At 43.5% G+C, this 20,115-nt stretch overlaps 1 protein-coding gene across 6 annotated transcripts in view; it reads left to right on the top strand.

The window, feature by feature from the left end:
• The window catches only part of LOC107387348 (inactive N-acetylated-alpha-linked acidic dipeptidase-like protein 2), a 661,429-nt gene that overhangs the window by 438,493 nt on the left and 202,821 nt on the right, over positions 1-20,115 (top strand). For all 6 annotated transcript variants that reach the window (XM_054749605.2, XM_070545852.1, XM_054749607.2 and 3 more), the window contains 2 exons: positions 12,771-12,863; positions 18,784-18,971. In XM_054749605.2, coding sequence (XP_054605580.1) covers positions 12,771-12,863; positions 18,784-18,971 — 281 coding nt within the window. The remainder of the gene's footprint in view (positions 1-12,770; positions 12,864-18,783; positions 18,972-20,115) is intronic.

The following is a 20,115-nucleotide window of genomic DNA, read 5'->3' as shown; positions in this document are numbered from 1 at the left end:
ATTCCAACTGCTTTGTTTCCGTCACATGACCCTGTGTTGTGTTTGGACCTGAACTGACCCGCTCTGACCAGTTCCTACACTGACTTGTGTAAACTAGCTGCTTCTCTAGTTATTGATTCCCTTTATTATTTTCATTTCATTGAGTTATTTCTTAATTCTAATTTTGCTTACCATTTATTTTTTTCTTGCAACAAGAACCACTGCAATTTCCTAATGTTGTGATTCTCACACATTCGGCAATAAAACCTTCTGATTCTTATTCTGAACCGGTCATCCTTTACTCATTCTGCAAAGCAATCCTCGTTCAAAATGACAATCCTTCCCATCTTAGATTATGGTGACATCATTTATAGGACTGCTTCCAAAAAACGTTTTCACTAACTCTGTCATTTATCACAGCAATCCGTTTCGTCACTGGTGCCCCTTTTACTACTCATCATTGTGATCTGGACTCACTCGTTAACTGGCCATCACTCCATCCCCGCAGGTTGGTACATTGGTATCAGTTCATATAAAAAACAATAATCTGTAGAACCCCATCATATCTTTGCTCATTACTCATCACTTCCAAAAACCAGCGCGATTTACCTTCCAGTAACTTCATCTCTATGGTTATTCCCAAAGCTTCCACCTCCTTTGGTCGCTCCTCATTCCAGTTTGCTGCTCCCAACAACTGGAATGAGCTGCAAACATCAGTAAAGCGTATTTATTTATTTATTCCATTATCTACCTTCAATAATTCTTTGCAATAAATATTTTCTGATCAATGTGACTACTTACTTAAACATTGTTTTAAGTCTATTTGAATTACTTGTTAAAAATGAGAACAGTCTTTTATCTTCATGTCTAATGGTTTTATCTTACCCATTTTTCTTTGATGTAAAGCTAGCTATGTGTCTGTTGCTGCTACCTCTTGGCCAGATCGCCGTTGTAAATGAGAATAAGTTCTCAATAGACTCATCTGGAAAAATAAAGGCAAAAATTTTTTTTTAAATAAATAAACTTCATCAAACTTAATGAATACTTTTGAAGCCAGTTATTGAAGTTGGGCATGTAATGATGTAAAGCATGGCTAATTCATCAGACTTCATCAGGACAAGTATCTAAATGTTTTCTTGGTGTGAATTTCTTCTCTAACTCTTTGACAGATGCTTTTTTTTCTCCATCATCTCTTTATTCGTCTTCATCTCCCTTCCTGAACAAATGCCAAAGTGTACCACATTTCTGTGGCAATTTACACAGAATCACCGCAGAGGGAGAGGCGAATGAAGCAGAACAACTTGAAATGGCTTTATAAAAAGGGCTCCCAGGCCCTTTAATTAAACCCATATTGATTGCTATGTGCAGGTTTTCCACTTTCACTTTCTGCTGTTTCTTCTCAAATCTGCATAATAAACATAACCAGGTGAAAATGGCACTAAGGCTCTTCTTCATGCCAGATTCATGACATGTCTCTTGAAGTTTAAGTGTTTGGGTGTTAAGAATAGCTTTAGAATTGTTTTATTCAAGCCAAATCTTTAGTTAGTGTTACTTTTCAGCAAAATGTACTTTTCTGCTTACTCAAGCTTATAATAAGTGCTTAAATGCTTCACAGAGCATTGTAATCTTCAGACCATGAAGGTTCTGACGGTGTGCCGTGTCACGTGCAGATAAACGTAACATGTCACTGTGTCTTTTGAGTTTGATGCTGTGATTTAGAACATAAATAAAAGTAATTAAAGCTGTATTCATTAAAGTTTGATTTGTAAACCAGTCAGCACTTTATTTGCCTCCAAACTGATCTAATTCAGGACCTCTTTAAAATAGTAATTGCAAGAGTTTGGTTTGTGATGGAGATCCTCAAGAAAGATGGGTACAACTGATCTAGTCCAAACAGAAGAGCTTATGCATGCGCAGTACAGATAGCAGAGATGCTGATCATCAAGGCTAGACACAACCATTTTTTATCAGAAATGACACCAGGAGCAGAACTTGCAGCAATACACATTTCTTGTCTTTTACTGATTCAGTAGACCATAATTGTATATGTCCCTTTAGCCCACATATTTAGATAGATAACACATTAAACTAGTCATGTGTTAACCCTTTAAAGCATGAAATATGCTTTAAAGGGTTAACACATGAAGGGTTATGCAAGAATAAAGTTTTTAAAACCAAACTATTCATTGGTTGTGTTACACAGTGAAGTGTAGTGAGGACAAAAGACACATGATGACTTCGTCGATAGACAAGGAAAACCAGTTTTATTTCCTCTGGTCCGAAAAAACAAAATCAGAAAATCCCAGCACTATTCAAAATGGCCTTTGCCACACCCAGCAGTCCACCTATATACTCTCCGACCCCCCCTCCAATTCAGGTCGGCCAATCACATCAGTCCACTCAGGCATTTCCTATATAAAGGCAGCATTAGAGGCGGGCTTCCTCTTTAGCTGCTTCAAAATGGCTGCCACAGAGGACACCTCCTGAGGGTAACAAACAAATTCATGTTACATAACAGATTACATTCCTGAATGAACACTCTTTGGTTTAAAGAAGACATGTTGCTTCTCAACAGGTTGATTTTAGTATAACAAACAAAACTAATTTGTTTTATTTAATTATGTCATGTGTCTTCTTCTACATTCATTTTGCTATAGGATCTGAATAACATTTAAATTGGTCATTTGTGGGATACTCCTCCTTGAACTGTCACCTTATCGTGGTGGAGGAGTTTGAGTACCCTAATGATCCTAGGACCTATGTTGTCTGGGGCACTTTGTGCCCCTGGTAGGGTCTCCCATGACAAATTGGTCTTAGGTGAAGGGTGAGACAAAGAACAGTTCACAGGATCTTTCATGGAGGTAAAGTCAAAGAGTCGGAGTACCCGGCCCGGAGGGTTACCGGTGTTACGGCCGCCGCCGTTTTGGAGCCCAGTGGTGTGCTGCGCTCCATTCCCTGTTCAGCAGCAGCGCAGTACCGTGGACAGCTACTACTTGGGAAGCTGTCCGTACTTTCAGGACCATGGACAGCGCCAGAGCAGCAGTCACGCCAGCTGGGACGTTGCACCTCATCAGCTGGCTCTTCAAAAGCGGCCAGCTGGAGCTCATCAGGGGAGAGAACTGTTTGGTGGTTGCAGCAGCAACGTGTGGTTCTCTCCCCTTGGTGGTTAACTTGTCTGACGGTTTTGTGGTTTAAACCAGTTTGTTTCTTGTGAAGAAACAACTTTAGGACTTTTGTGCATGTTTTTGGGATTAGTTAAGTTAAACTGGTAAACTTTTGGTTTTGGTGTGTCTTTGAGACCATCTTTTGGTAAATTACCAGGTGGGGATCTCTCCCGTTTTTGAAGTCTCTGAGTTCCTGAGCTATTTTAGTGGTTTGGACACTTTTGGTTAATTCAGTGTTTTGGTTAGTTTGTCTTTCAGACAAACCGTTTGTTTAACTACTTGATGGGATTTTTGCCCTTTTTGAGTTTAATTCCCTTTTAAATAGAAGAGGTTTTCTTTACGGATTGATAGCGGTTGGTCCTTTGGACCTTTTTAGTTAAATATAAATATATACACTTTGCGTTGGTAATTTCTAGGAAAGGGTTTTTTGGCCCTTCTTTTGGTTCTTCTTTTTTTGTAATAAAACCTTTGAAAATACAAGGACACTTTGAGTTTGGTTTTGCTTGGTCAAGCCTTTTTCTCCCCAATAAGGGTCACTTTTTGTTATACTGGTCCATCTTATGTTTATTCCCCTCTCCTCCCTAGCTGAGCCCACAGAGGGGTGTAACACCGGGGTCCCACCCTGGAGCCAGGCCTGGGGTTGGTGCCCATGGGCGAGCGCCTGGTGGCCGGGCTTTCGCCCATGGGGCCCGGCCGGGCCCAGCCCAAACCGGATACATGGGCTCCTCCAATTGTGGACCCACCACCCGCAGGAAGAACATGAAGGGTCCGGTGCAATGTGGATCGGGTGGCAGACCAAGGTGGGAGCCTTGGCGGTCCGATCCCCGAACAAGAAAACTGGTTTTTGGGACATGGAATGTCGCCTCGCTGGCAGGGAAGGAGCAGGAGCTTGTGGCAGAGGTTGAGTGGTACTGGCTAGATATAGTCAGACTCACCTCGACACATAGCATTGGCTCTGGAACCCAAGTCCTTGAGAGGGGTTGGCCACTCTCCTTTGCTGGAGTTGCTCCGGGTGAGAGGCGGAGGGCTGGGGTTGGCTTTTTGTTAGCCCCAAGACTCTCTGCCTGTGTGTTGGGGTTTACCCCGAGGGACGAGAGGGTAGCTTCCCTGCGCTTTCGGGTCGGGGAACGGGTCCTGACTGTTGTTTGTGTTTATGGGCCAAATATCAGTTCAGAGTACCCACCCTTTTTGGAGTCCCTGGGGCGAGTGCTAGATAGTGCTCCATCAGGGGACTCCATTGTCCTGCTGGGGGACTTCAATGCTCACGTGGGCAATCACAGCTTGACCTGGAGGGGTGAGATTGGGAGGAACGGCCCGACTGATCTGAACTCGAGTAGTGTTTTGTTATTGGACTTCTGTGCAAGCCGCAGTTTGGCCATAACTAACACCATGTTCAAACATAAGGATGCCCATCGGTACATCGGGCAGCCTAGGTCACAGGTCGATGATAGACTTTGTAGTCGTATCATCTGACCTGCGGCCGTATGTTTTGGACACCCGAGTGAAGAGAGGAGCGGAGCTGTCAACTGATCACCACCTGGTGGTGAGTTGGATCAGATGGCAAGGGAACATGCCGCGTAGACCTGGCAGACCCAAACGCATAGTGAGGGTCTGCTGGGAACACCTGGCAGAAGAACCTGTTAAGACAGTCTTCAACTCCCACCTCCGGCAGAGCTTTGACCGCGTCCCAAGAGTAGTGGGGGACATTGACTCGGAGTGGGCCTTGTTCCACTCTGCAATTGTTGAGGCGGCTGTTGCTAGCTGTGGTCGCAAGGTGGCCGGTGCCAGTCGTGGTGACAACCCCCGTACCCGCTGGTGGACACCAGAGGTTCGGGGAGCCGTCAGGCTGAAGGAGGCCTGGCTGGTCTGTGGGTCTCCGGAGGCAGCAGACAGGTACCGGATAGCCAAGCGGGGTGCAGCAGTGGCAGTTGCCGAGGCAAAATCTCCAGCGTGGGAGGAGTTTGGTGAGGCCATGGAGAAAGACTATCGATCGGCTCCAAAGAGGTTCTGGCAAACTTTCCGGCGCCTCAGGAGAGGAAGGCAGCAACTCGCTCACACTGTTTACAGTGGGGATGGGGAGCTGCTGACGTCAAGTGGGGGTATAGTCGGATGGTGGAAGGAATACTTTGAGGAGCTCCTCAATCCCACCTATGCGCATTCCGCGGAGGAACCAGAGCCGGGAGACCTGGGGATGGACTGTCCAATCTCAGGGGCAGAAGTTGCTGAGGTTGACAAACAACCACACAGCGGCGGAGCCCTGGGGGCGGATGAGGTTCGTCCTGGGTATCTCAAAGCTATGGGTGTTGTAGGGCTGTCATGGTTGACACGTCTCTGCAACATTGCGTGGTCATCGGGGCAGTTCCTGTGGAGTGTCAGACCGGGGTGGTGGTCCCCATCTTTAAGAAGGGTGACCTGAGGGTGTGTTCCAACTATAGGGGCACCACACTCCTCAGCCTCCCTGGAAAGGTCTACTCCAAAGTACTGGAGAGGAGGGTCTGATCGATAGTTGAATCTCAGATTGAGGAGGAGCAATGTGGTTTTCGTCCTGGCCGTGGAACTGTGGACCAGCTCTATACCCTTGCAAGAGTGGTGGAGCGGGCATGGGAGTTTGCCCAACCAATCCACATGTGTTTTGTAGATTTGGAGAAGGCTTATGACCGTGTCCCCAGGGGCACCCTGTGGGGGACACTCCAGGAGTATGGGGTGGGTGGCTTTCTGTTAAGGGCCATTCAGTCCCTTTACCAGAGGAGCGTGAGTTTGGTCCGCATAGCCGGTAGTAAGTCGGACCTGTTCCCGGTGAGGGTTTGACTCCACCAGGGCTGCCCTTTGTCACCGGTTCTGCTCATTACCTTTATGGACAGAATTTTTAGGCGCAGCAGTGGTGTGGAGTGTGTAGAGTTTGGTGGCAGGAGAATCTCTTCTCTGCTTTTTGCGGATGATGTGGTCCTCCTGGCTTCATCCAGCTCTGACCTTCAGCTCTTGCTGGGTAGGTTCGCAGCAGAGTGTGAAGCGGCTGGGATGAGGATCAGCACCTCCAAATCTGAGACCATGGTTCTCGACCAGAAAAGGGTGGCTTGCCAACTCCGGGTCAGGGATGAGGTCCTGCCCCAAGTGGAGGAGTTTAAGTATCTCGGGGTCTTGTTCACGAGTGAGGGTAGGAGGGATCGGGAGATTGACAGGCGGATTGGTTCAGCATCTGCAGTGATGCGGACGCTGAGCCGATCTGTCATGGTGAAGAGGGAGCTGAGCCAGAAAGCCAGGCTCTCGATTTACCGGTCGATCTATGTTCCAATCCTCACCTATGGTCATGAGCTTTGGGTAATGACCGAAAGAACGAGATTGCGGATACAAGCGGCCGAAATGAGTTTCCTCCGTAGGGTGGCCGGGCTCAGCCTTAGAGATAGGGTGAGGAACTCGGACATTCGGGAGGGACTCGGAGTAGAACCGCTGCTCCTCCAGATTGAAAGGAGCCAGTTGAGGTGGTTTGGGCATCTGGTCAGGATGCCTCCTGGATGCCTCCCCGTGGAGGTGTTTCGGGCATGTCCTGCCTGCAGGAGGCCCCCGGGTCGACCCAGGACACGTTGGAGAGGTTACATCTCCAATCTGGTCCGGGAACGCCTTGGGGTCCTGCCGGAGAAGCTGGTGGAGAAGGCTGGGGAGAGGACGGTCTGGAGCTCCCTAGTTGGGATGCTGCCCCCGCGACCCGGACCCGGATAAGCGGAGGAAGACGAACATTTGTGGGATAATAAAGTTTTCTTTTCTATAATATAACAAGAGCTGACCCTTACCACTTGTATCTCCTCCACCTGAGGTCAGGTGACTTATAGGACTAGAAATGTCAGATTTTTGATTAAACCAGAAGTGGTTTGATTGAAACTAACAAAAAATATCTACAAAGGGTTCAACTACATCATTGTTTAATTACCGGGCAGTGAAAAATGAACAGAAATTGAGGGAACCCACATAGCTGACTAGATTTTTTTAATGTTTTCAGCAGTTTCATGCTTTGTTTATGACCTGATTTAATAGTAATTAAAGTTCAGGTTTATAAGTTTGAATATTTCTCCCATAAGAGACTACAAAATTTCACACAAATTTATACCAAACAGCATCGTGATTTTTTTTAAACACAGACTTTACAGTTTTAAGTCAAATAAATGTCAGACGGAGGAAAACAATTTAGAAGTCTGCTTGAAATGATATCATTGTCATGTTGTGTGGTAGATACCTAACCCACGACATACAGAATCAGTCCACAGAGTCAGAGAAGATTGCAAACAATAATTTATTAGTAAAAGGAGAACAGAAGGAGCTGCTAGGAAGTCTAGCAGTATTCGGCAGAGAAGCGAGGTTCGGGTGTGGAGAGTCTGGAGGAACAGGGAGAGTTAGGTCTGGCACCCGGAAATCTGAATGTTGGATCTGATGGAACTTACGGATTGGAGCTGAGACCTCGTGAGAGAGAGAGGAGTGACCGGTCTGGGGAGGGCAGGAGGCTTACTGGAGGCAGATGAGCTTAGAGTCCAAATGAGGAGGGAGCTGAGCATGAAGGGTAATGATGATCCAGGAGGAAGGGTGGGCAGCCTGGAGTGGGAAGACCAGAGGAGGATGCTGAGAGACGAGTGGACAGTGAAAAAACCAGGTTGGTAGCAGCAACGAGGTGAACTGATAAGAGATATCAGCAGCAGGCAAACAAGCAGTCAAAAAACACAGAGCTCAAAAATCCATATATTCAGAAATTCTCAGGATCAAAGCTTAAGTTGAGTTTGGCTGTTAGGAGAAATACCCAAGTCGAGTTAATCATCCAGCGAAGTGAAGGCGTCTCTCAGGAGCTTAAATATCCCTGGCCAGCTAATCAGCAGATTACCTGCAGCCTCCCCACTTCCAGGCACGCCCACCTGCAGAGGAGAGGTGAGACTCAACACTAATTAGTGTGTGAAAAAACCCCAGACCGCGACAATCATAATGACAGCTCGACATCATGTTTCTTTATTACCACCAAATACCAAAGAACAGACACAAATCACCATGACAACGGATTCTTATTGTTGGCATATTGGTAAGTTTGAAAGGTTTTTCAGTGCGACTAAAATGGATACATTTCATAATTGTTTTATTTATTTATTTATTTATTAAGTCAATTTTAGTTTATTTCACTTTCGTCATTTTAAATACATGCATCATCTTGAAGCTCTGAGTAGTCTGATACCTGTAGAGCTTCCTCTTTCTATGAACTCATTCATCACAAAGGAAGTCTTTCCTCACTCTGTGTGTGTATCAATAGACTGAATACACACAGGGCCACATGTTCCACCCCCCCCTCTTTAACCACAGTCATTTGTGCCATTGTCAAAAGTGATAAATGGGTTATGTGGCATCGATAAGAGAGAGCAGTGAATTTTTATAATGCATTAAACAAGAGCGAGGGGGCAAGCAGACAGGTGGGCTAAGAGGGACGGAGGATAGCAGCGGAACTGGAAAAGTGGGCTATCATGCTGCAGCAGTGTGCTGTTGGCAGGGGACCTCTGTCACACACAGTTTGAGCTGCTGCTTCACATCTTCACTGGTGCTTCATCTCGATTTTTCTCTGATATCCAGCCATCAGCCCCCCTCGAGCTCACAGCTGTCCAGCAAGGCAGCAGAGCTGGCAGTCACAATATTCAGTGACTGCTGTTACATGGATCGTATGGCACTTCATTGGAAAGACAAGGGGTGTGTGTGTGTGTGTGTGTGTGTGTGTGTGTGTGTGTGTGTGTGTGTGTGTGTGTGTGTGTGTGTGTGTGTGTGTGTGTGTGTGTGTGTGTGTGTGTGTGTGTGTGTGTGTGTGTGTGTGTGTGTGTGTGTGTGTGTGTGTGTGTGTGTGTGTGTGTGTGTGGTTTCTCTTTGTTTCCTTATAAATGCCCACTGGAATAATAAATCTGCTTCCTCTTCCCTGTTTAGAACAGGTTGCAGTTGGATTCAATCCATTCTCTCTAAACATGGTGTCATGGCTAAAATATCATGTTTGTGCCTTGGTTAAATATTCTGTAACACAAGTAACACATCTCAAGGACTTCGTTTTGCTGTGTTGCAATGAAATACCCCCCACTTGACTGGTTCTGGTCTTACCTGTCAGACAGGCATCTTAATCCTGGAGCCACACCTCTTCTCAATTTACTCATCTCAAGGAATGATTTTAGCAAAACTTGAAATGAGCTACCACCTTTATGCAGATGATTGTCAGATATATTTGGCTTTAAATAAACCAGACATCGCTCACCTACTCGTTGACTGCCTCTCTGAAGTCAAAAGCTGGCCTTCAGCTAACTTCCTATGCCTCAACAAAAACAAGACCGATGCTATTCTTTTTAATCCAATAAATCTGAATCATTCACCTGGTGACACCTCTCTCCCCTTTTCTAGATTTTTTTTACCTGAACCAATGATTTTATTTGAGCTCATACACTGCCAGGCCAAAAAAAGTTCACCCCCTGGAACTAACTAAGCATATAGGTCTGAGCCTTTTTGGATAATTACTGCATGGCTGCATTCAGCTGGAAACAAGTCATTTAACCCCAACTGGTGCAATTAGTTGCTTCTCATTTCTTAAACAACCATGTGGAAAGACACATCTGGTGGTCATGGAAAAGATGTAAGTCTGTTTGTAGGCTTTCCTTTTTCCACCTTCGGAATATTGCTAAGATTTGAAGCATCCTTTCCAGGAGTGATGCTGAAAAACTAGTTCATGCATTTATTACATCAAGACTGGATTACTGTAATTCATTACTCTCAGGAAGTCCACAGAATGTAGTTAAAAGTCTTCAGCTTGTCCAAAATGCTGCAGTTCTGATGAGAAGGAAAAAGAGAGATCATATCTCCAGAGGCCCTCCATCATGCTACACTCTCTTGTCTTAGCTTCCCTACATTGGCTACCTGTTGAATTCAGAATAGATTTTAAGATCCTTCTTCTCACATGTAAAGCTCTTAATAATGAAGCTCCATCATACATCAGTGACCTGATTGTTCCATATGTTCCTAACCGAGCACTTCGCTCGCAGAACTTTATTGGAATGTTTACTGTGTGAAGTGCCTTGAGATGACTTGTCGTGATTTGGTGCTATATAAATAAAATAGACTTGAATTCAATTTGAGAAGAGTCGCAATGTTTCCCATATAAAATTTTGTGTGGGGAGGGGGTAACCGTTTCACTGCCGTGCGTCGGCCATGAGAGGGTGGAATGCACGCTCTGGTTATGACAGGGAGGAAGGGTGTAATAGCTCGAGCAGCGCCACACCTGAGCGTATGTAGGAGAAGCACTGGGTCAGATCGTTGGCATGCATCAAGCAGATTGTAGAAACGACTTAAACTGGTTTGTTGAGAAGCAACATGTCTTCTTTAAACCAAAGAGTGTTCATTCAGGAATGTAATCTGTTATGTAACATGAATTTGTTTGTTACCCTCAGGAGGTGTCCTCTGTGGCAGCCATTTTGAAGCAGCTAAAGAGGAAGCCCGCCTCTAATGCTGCCTTTATGTAGGAAATGCCTGAGTGGACTGGAGGGGGGGGGGGGGGGGTTGGAGAGTATATAGATGGACTGCTGGGTGTGGCAAAGGGTCATTTTTCCTCTCTGAAAGTGACAGAGACTGCTAAGAGAGTTGGATGGGTGGCCATATTGAATAGTGCTGGGATTTTCTGATTTTGTTTTTTTCGGACCAGAGGAAATAAAACTGGTTTTCCTTGTCTATCGACCAAGTCATCATGTTTCTTTTGTCCTCACTACACTTCACTGTGTAACATGGTTTAAGAATGTCCAATGCATTATTAAAAGCTGGTCTGAGAAGCTTATCGAAACAACGCCACAGTGAATGTGTGCAGTAATCAAAGCTAAAGGCAGTCCAACAAAATATTATTGTGTGACTTTTTTTGACCAGGCAGTGTATGTGCAGTACAAGTTCCATTATAGAGTTTGTCATTTGTTTTTGTACACTTTAGTGGCAATAAAGAACTAACAAACCAGGTGAAGACCAGCATGTTTTCCTTATATTGTGATACATAAAACCCTAGAAAAGAAAAAGGATGGACTTTCATTTAGCTGTGATTGCACATCTTGTCATCTTTTTTCTCAAAGAAACTCGCAGCATGTTCCAGGAGATTGATTTAGTTACATTATGTCCTGTCAGAAGATGTGAAACTACACACACAGGCATGTGTTTAGTCATGTATGATCCAATTACACTCTTATGGGGGATGTCAGTAGGAACACGGATGGGTTGAAGGACACTTAGTAAAGGGTGCTTTTGCCCTCTGCATATCAGTGTATACTTTTTAATGTGAATGGACACCATTACATTGTACACGTTTTTGTTCTAACATTCAGAAATTAATGTACAGGCATTTGTGTCCTGTTTAAAGATTGCATAGCATAAAGTAGTTTAGGATAGTGATGGGAATTCCGTCTCTTTTTAGAGAGCCGGTTCTTTTGGCTCCCAAGTGGCTCCTCAGATTTTCTGTTGCGTAGTGCACATTTATAACCAAAATAATGCTAAACTATATGTAAAATAATTTACTAATGTAAAAAAATATATATATCAAATATTTATCATTTCTATGGATTTAATAACTGAACACTTTAAGAAATCTCAACTTTCCGACTGCTGGCGCTCATTTTCTCACCGTCTTCGTCGCACTCTCCTCTCTCGCTCGCCTTTTTCCTCCTCCTCATTCCCTCTCGTCTCCCTCCTCCCACATGTGCTCTGCTGTGTGTTTGAGTCTGATCCTCCCTCTTCCCCGCCCCTACTGCTCTGTGTGTGGACAGTCTGGACACACAGTTACACTTGTAACATGAAAGCCTGTAGCTTTCACCAAGGCAGGGGGGGAGGGGACGGCTCCCGTCGTTCACTTCAAAGAGCCGGCTCTTAGAGCCGGTTCGTTCGCGACCGACACATCACTAGTTTAGGTTGTTGTTGTTTTAACTTTTTCCTAAAGTCATGGTGTTGTCGGGGTCTGGTGGCACTGAGATGATGTTTGTGAAGCATAGCACACAGGATTTATCTGCCGTTATAGTGGATGGGTGAGTTTCCATTAATCACAAAGCATCACCTTTTGTTAGCCTCTTAGAGGTAAAGGGACTTATGTTTCAAGTCTTTTTATGCACGTTGTTTCCCAAACATGTAAAACTCTGCAGATCACATTGGGCCAGACAGGAAGACCTCGAACACAAAAGCAGCATAAAACATCTGCAAACTTTCAAAATAAAAGTTGCATGCAGCTTCCCAGTTGCTTAACTAGTAAAAGAAATGGACGTTATTACCTGTGAAACCTTTATAGCTAAAGTAAACAGAACGGAAAATAAACCACATACCTTTCTGGATACATGCTGCCATCTTTCTTCTTACTTGTTATTACGTGAACTGCCAAAATGACGAGGAGTCTTGCAATCCTCCTGTGATTTGGTGACCTCATGGGACCAGCTGCATGAAATGGTTTCACTGTTGTTTCACATCTGAAGGGCTCCTGATGGTAAGGGAACTCCGGGTAAAAATGTGTCGACTACGTTACACTCCTCTTACTCATCCAGTAGAAAGTCTGGGTTAGATTTAGAGCTATTGGCTTTTTTACTGCTGTGTTTCTAATGTCTTTCATTTCTCTTCTAGAGCGGAAGAAGATAACTCTGACTGTAGGAAACCAACTGTCCTACAAGAAGATTTACAATGTTGTGGGCTACCTGAAGGGAAAGAAGAACCCAGGTGTGTTTGTTCAAAGCAGACTTTTCTTGGTTCAGATCTGGAAAAACAACAGAAATCCCAGATAAGGTTAAACCTGTGATGCAGCATGTTGGGACAGATGTGTATTGCCTTATATGTGTTGTTTATAGAATCCATTTCACACATTTTCTCCTGAAATTAGCAACATTAAATCATTCCTTTATTATAAAATTTGTGAAATGTCTGTGAGCTGAACCCAGGAAACTAAAAGGGATTGTAAAACTTAACTTTCCATTTAAATGTAAATAAAATTGTAAAATAAAGGGAGAGAAAAACAAAACTCACTTGTTTCTGTTAAGCAGAAAAAGAACATTTCCAACAAATGTCTTTCAGTCAGTACAGCATTATAAACGGTTGTGTTTTTAATTTTGTTTCATTCTGTGCCATCACACCATCCCTAATAATAGCAGGGTTCAAGTTTCTCCTTTGGGATGTATTAAATGAGAGACCAAGGTCTAAAACTGCTGAGACACTTTTGGTCATGTTTGTAGCACAGGTAACAATCAAAAAATCACAATATCCTTTTAATTTGCAGTTACATTTTGATAACTGATTTGTGCACATTTCATATGTTTTAATGAGTGTACGTTAGATCATTTGGAATTATAGATTTTTCCTATATGACAAGAGCAAATTTGAATAGATTTGTCTTTAATTTACGCATTTTCAAAAACAGAATTTATTTTTGTATTTTGAATAAAAAAATTGTTCCGCCATTTTGTAAAATCTCTTCTCAGCTGCTGCAACGCCCGAGGGGAAATTCAGGCTGTTGCTGCCCTCATTCTTCTTTAACTGTCTTTCATCGCGCCCTTGTCTCTCCTCTACAGCCCTGTCTTTATACACCTCCTTCCCCACTATAATACAGAAGTGATGCTACTGTACCTGTCCTGCCCACTCACCAGTGGAAAATTACCTGGCTGATTTACAGTGTGATATTAAGCAGACATAATGGATCACTAAAACAGATAATATGGGCCACAAATCTTACAAAGTAGCAACACTTTAACTGGCTTTTGGCATTTGATCATGTACATGTTCTACACTCAAACCTACAGAATGAATATTCGTGCATGCTTGCAACAGGCATATTCAGATTCATTTGCCCTGTGTAATTTATTTATTTCTGTAGATAGATAAGCAAAAGAATAAATCTAGAAATACTGCTTGCTCATGCACATGGAAGCACTAACTCACGCAGTCTGGTTGAGGTGAACTGGACCTTATCCTAGCAGTAAACAGGCAAGAGATGGGTTCCTGGTTCATCACAGAGCCAATACAAAGATTCACAAGCAAGACAAAACAAAGTCTCTCTCTCTCTCTCTCTCTCTCTCTCTCTCTCTCTCTCTCTCTCTCTCTCTCTCTCTCTCTCTCTCTCTCTCTCTCTCTCTCTCTCTCTCTCTCTCTCTCTCTCTCTCTCTCTCTCTCTCTCTCTCTCTCTCTCTCTCTCTCTCTCTCTCTCTCTCTCTCTCTCTCTCTCACACACACACAAACACACACATACACACACACAGACACATGGATGTAGTTTTGACTTTAGAAGTGGGGGGACACCACTGGCATGAGGACTGGCGGGGGTTGGGGATCATTACAGCAAGTATACAAATATACATATAAAACTCCAGTCTAGAGGCTCTTTTATGCAATGCCAGGGATACAGAACTGTCAAGTACACAGGTGCAGCAGTAACCAATCACACGTTAGCAAGTATCAGCAAAGCCAATAGATGAGCTTATGGACAGCTCTAATGGGAAATGGGCTTCAACACTCCACTATGCCTAATCCAAACCCTAAGCCCAACCATAACCACTGGGGTTCCATTCCTAACCCTAACCTAAACTAAAAGCTGATTAACGCCATTCTTCCAAAACCAAGTGTTAGGGTACTTAGCAGCAAAATGTCCCCACAGAGCAGAAATGTCCATAGAGTACAGGTCACAGTCAAAGTGTGTCCACTTAAACATAGGAAGAAAAGTGTACACACACACACACACACAACCCTATGGTCAAGTCTGATTGTCTTCTGAGATGAGTTGAGATAAGATTTGTTATTTTATGTAAAAAGAAAAACATCACAATGCTGCGGGGGGATTTAGCGACTTGATGCCGGGGGGAATTCAGCTGTAGAATATTTAGGTTTCGTAATAAAATGTAAATATTTTCTTCCAGATGGATGTAAGTTCAACAGCTTATAGGCAGTATGAGAGGAATGTTTTGCTTTTTTCATGTTTGTTTCCATGTAAGTTAGCTCTTAGGGGGAGGAGACTAGTTTCTTTGGGTCTTCATTTACTCTAGTTGCCATATCAGGAAGTGATGCAACCGGTAAGAATACTGATTTTATTGCAGCACTTAGTTTTTGAAATAGATGAGCAGAATAATTTTTGAGAACATTTAGGAATAAGTTTAGGCAAAAAGTTGCAGAATACAAACTGTCATGGCACAGACTTCTGCAAATAAACTTTAATCTAATATTTTGGCTTTTAATGTGTGATGCTTTTTTTTCTAAAGTCTTTCCCATTTTGGTGGAATTAAAACAATTTAATTATCAAATGTATAAAACATAAAACAAATGCTATTGGAACCAAAGTCAAGATTAGATGCTATATTATGTTTTGTTACTGTTGTAATTTGGCTACTTAAAATTTAAAAGACACAATCCCCGGTTCACTCTTTGCCCTAATCTCACCCATGGACGTAATTTTCACTTAAGAAGTGGGGTGGGGGGGGGGGGATCTTTACAGTATGCTCTAATGGGAAACAGGCTTCAACACAAATGGTTGTTTTCTGCTTGGTCCTAGAGCTCAACTAGTGTCAATTTAATATAGCGTAATATTGTTTTTGGATGGTAAAAAGTACAGGGGTCAAACCTTGACTTTGGAAAAAGTGGGGGGGGGGACATGTCCCCCCTGTCCCCCCAAAAAATTACGTCCATGATCTCACCCTTTGACAGCTTTTCACAGTAAACATCTCTCTTTCTGGGTATTCTGCTGCTGGGTGAAGTGTCTCCCAGGTTCCCAGAATGCATTTTGCTGAGCAATGTACAATGGCAATCAAAATACTGCCCCTTATTCGTTCTTGATATCTAACACCAACGCTTCATTGCGTAACTAGTTTTGTTCATGTTGTTAAACACACAGCAACGTATCAAAAGAACAACAGAGAGATGCTTGGTTGAGTACGATCTCTACATGAACTGACTCTCCGAGGCTGTGTTCATCTAAATTAGCAGCAGCTAGCCTAATTTTGACATTGCTATTTAAATGGAGTTGGCAGCTCTGTGACATCATTATACTCCTGTACTAATATTGGTCAGCTTTGAGCAGCTTTTGAAACCTTTATAATCAGTTCACACCCAAAACTGCAATTGACTCCACATCCATCATCAGTGGAGGACGACACAGCTAGAAAACATGAATGATTTTACATTTTGAACAGATGCTGTGGTGAGCCTGTCCCCGTCTCCCCACTGGTGGCCATTTTACTGACATAATTAATGTAGTTGTGTGGGCATAGATGTTAAGCATAGCAATGATGGTGGCAACAGGTGTGCATCATTAGGTGTTCAAATAAAATCCTCCTTGCTTTACACTCTGCTGTGTGAACGAGTAAGAATGTTTTACTTGGTTTTTGCAGCTTTTTGCTTGTTGGAATTAAGAAACGTGATAACCACCAGCTATGCAGCAAATTACCCAGTTTGGTGTTTTGAAATACTGTCATTTTGTTTTGCTGGAACCTTTACTTGATTTTCATGAAGGAGTTTGGATCTGGTAAAAACTACATTTCATTCCAGTTGAAATTGACGGTTCTAACTCATTCTCAGATGAGAAGCAAAACGCCTTTAAGGATGTGAAAAAAATGCCGTGATCACTATGACCTGCATGACTGAGAACATTCAACAATAATAGGTGGAGAGCATCTTATTACTCAGGAGAAATTTTAAAATTAACATCACATCATGATATGTTCACATTTGGCAGCGGCTGATCAAATTAATTGATTAATGAAAACATTGTTCCCATGTCAAGTTGCTCTGATGCAGTTCGACATGTAAACCCGATTTTATTTAGTTTGTTTACTCCTGTAATAATTTCCATTTGATGAGATCATTTTTATAATAAGACATTTGATTTATAAGTACTCTCCAAGACTCTCGAATAGAAAAGCCTCTCATCTTATTTAGCTGCTTGAGGGTTGGGGTGATGTGTTGGGCATGTGGGGTTCTGTAGATGACGCGGGCCAGCGGGAGTTAGTAGAGGGATTTGTGTGGTAAACCAAACAGCAGCACATGATGGTAACAGATGAGAGGTAACCAAGGCAGTGACTTCATCTGACCGTGTTGTAGAAGTAAAAGGACAGAGAAGGTTGATGTAACAGAGGTGGAGGAGGGCAAACCAGGTGGTGGTGTTCAGGCATGCTAAAGCTTGGTTTATGCTTGACGCATTCACTTTCCGCGTGGTGATGCGGCTCGCGGATGGAACGCGCTTCACAACTCGCAGCGTTTATGGTTCATGCGGCTCGTCTCTGCGGTGAGCCAATATTCTCCCAAACTGTAGGGGGCAGCATGGAGCTCTACTGCATGAATCCAACACTACACCATAGTAGAAGTAGAAATTACTGTTTACAACATGGCATTCCAGCATTTTTAAACAGCGTCCTCGTCTTTTCCGACAGTGCGAGCTATTTCTCTCCAAGAATTATTAACAACATGTTGATCCCGGTGATCTCTGAGAGCTGAATCATACAAATGTCTGTATTTACGAACCTCTGCCATACTAGTTCTTGCCGGTCCGCCATGTTTTTCTTTTTCCACGTCGGTCCGTCCGCGTGATTAGAAATTTTCCGAGGTGCGCGTTGCGGAAATCTTGGGCCGTGCGGAGACGCGGTGGAGGGGCGTGGTTGTTAAAATGATGCAAAATGACGCAACTTTTCCGCGCGGAGCCGTGCGGACGCGTCAAGCATAAACCAACCTTAAGGAGGAGGCTGCTGTTGAGGATGACGGACTCGACCTGTGGGGAGGAGGCGACAGTGAAGTTAACAGGCAAATGGTCTGTTTTTAGCACCTTCTAGGGTTCCAAGGCCCAAGGCACTTTACAACACATCCCGTATTTCATTCACACACTGGTGGTGATGAGCTACATTGTAGCCACAGCTGGCCTGGAGCACACTGACAGAAGAGCACAGCTTCCACTGGTCCCTCTGACCAACACCCGCAGGTACGGCTGGTTAAATGTCTTGCCCAAGGCCGCAACAATAAAGACAGGCTTACCAGGGATCAAACCTGCAACTCCTCTGCCACTGTCACCCAAAAGAAAGAAGGATGTCCAGATGTGCAATAAAAACAATTTCTGTTTTAGTTGCATTAGATTTGACAAGGTTATGAGAAAGCCACATTCTTGTACTGCAGTATACAGATCAGTCTCAGGGTGCTACTACTGCAATTTTCATGCACATTTCAAAGATCCTGGTTCTGACTTTGAGAGCACTCTGCATGGCCATACACCAGATTACATCAGTGACCTTTTTGATCCTTACACCATGATGTCCCTGAGGTCCTCTGACTAAGGCCCCGTGAGACTGAAAACCAAAGGAGACAGAGCCTTTTCTTCTGCGGCTCCAAGGCCCTGGAACTCTCTTCCTCTGAAATTTGAGATTAGTGAACCTTTTTGCTTTCTTTAAATATCAGCTCAGGGGTTGTCTCTTTAAATCTGCTTATGTTTAATGTGCACATTGTGATTTGGATCTTCAAAGGAACCATTTTAAAAAGATTTTCCTTTCATACTAGCACAGCAGGCCACTGAAACAGATAGCATGGTCAGACAAAAAACAGAGGATGAAAAACTAACTGTTGTACTTGTTTTAAGGTTTTTATGAAAATAATTTCGTATTACTCTGTTAATTGTTTTCAGATCGCTATGTTTTGGTAGGCAGCCATCATGACAGCGACCAGGGAGGCGGGACTTCTGCCATCATGAATCAACTCATTGAAGCATTAACGGACCAGACCAAACGAGGATGGGTGCCAGACAGGACCACTGTGTTTTGCTCTTGGGGAGGCTCAGTTCTGGGGAACATCGGGTCGTACGAGTGGGGGAAGGTCAGCAAGCACAAGAACACAAGCGATACCTTTAAAGGCTTTTGGAGAAGACACATAGAACTAAGAAGGCAGAATTTGATCCATTAGGTTTTGTCTGTGATAATCTAACAGTATATATTCTTATTTACCAACATTTGCTAAAGATAATTAGTTCAGACTTATAATTTACATTTTAAGTGCACAACCTGGTCTACCTCTCACATATCATGTATGTGTAGCGCTGCCTTTAGAAGAGGCACAGGTAGTGGACAGTTCGTTCAAACACTGGTACAAGCAGATGGGGAAGCTCCGCCTCTAACAATTGCTGAGTTTTAAACATCAGGATACATAAAAATGTTATCTGGTCCTCACCAGGTTCTAAAATGACTCAAATATAACCTCTAGTGTACAAAAACAATTACAAAGTCAAACAAGAAGCCACAATAGAAAAGTTGTTAAATTTTAAGTCCACCGTTGCTGCTTCCAAATGTTTGCATTATAAAGTGCCTTGAGATGACTTGTATTTTGAACTGGCGCTATATAAATAAACTGAACTGAACTGATTTAGGATGGAAAACAGCAGCCAGATGCTGCTGATCAAAAGCCTCTGCTTTTCTAGAAGAGCTCACGCCTCAGGAAAACAAAAGTTGTATCTATGTTTTGATCCAGAGCATACGACTGGTGTAAACACGTTGTCCAGAAAAACACAGCATTTACCTGGAGTGCATCGCTCTAAGTGCAGTGTTGATTTTGACAACTAATTTTAATTGAGTTTTAGACTTTTGACTAAGATTCTTGTTCATTTTAGTCACAATTTAGTTATCCAATTTGTTTTAGTTTTAGTTTGGTAGTGGGTCACTTTGCCCTGCGTCGGGCGAGTTGCCTGCTCATCGTTATCTTGGTAACAACGGGGCCATCTCCTGGGTCCAGGAATGTTTGTTCCCCGTGTGCAGTAGTACCGGGACCAGAGTGTGTAGGGAGGGGTATTCAATTCTGGGCCTGGAGGGCCGGTATCCAGCTCGTTTTAGTGGTTTCTCTGCTCCAACACGCTAGATTTAGTGGATGAATCACCTGTGCAGCAGGTCATCAGGCTCTGCAGAAGCCTGTTAATCACCTGCTGATTGAAATCGGGTGTGTTGAAGCAGGGTTGAAACCAAAACATGCT

The sequence above is a fragment of the Nothobranchius furzeri genome, chromosome 16, assembly GCF_043380555.1.
Source record: "Nothobranchius furzeri strain GRZ-AD chromosome 16, NfurGRZ-RIMD1, whole genome shotgun sequence".
NCBI classification, from domain to species: domain Eukaryota; kingdom Metazoa; phylum Chordata; class Actinopteri; order Cyprinodontiformes; family Nothobranchiidae; genus Nothobranchius; species Nothobranchius furzeri.
The sequence above is the reverse complement of the archived record's forward strand: the minus strand, read 5'-3'. Positions and strand labels throughout refer to the sequence as shown.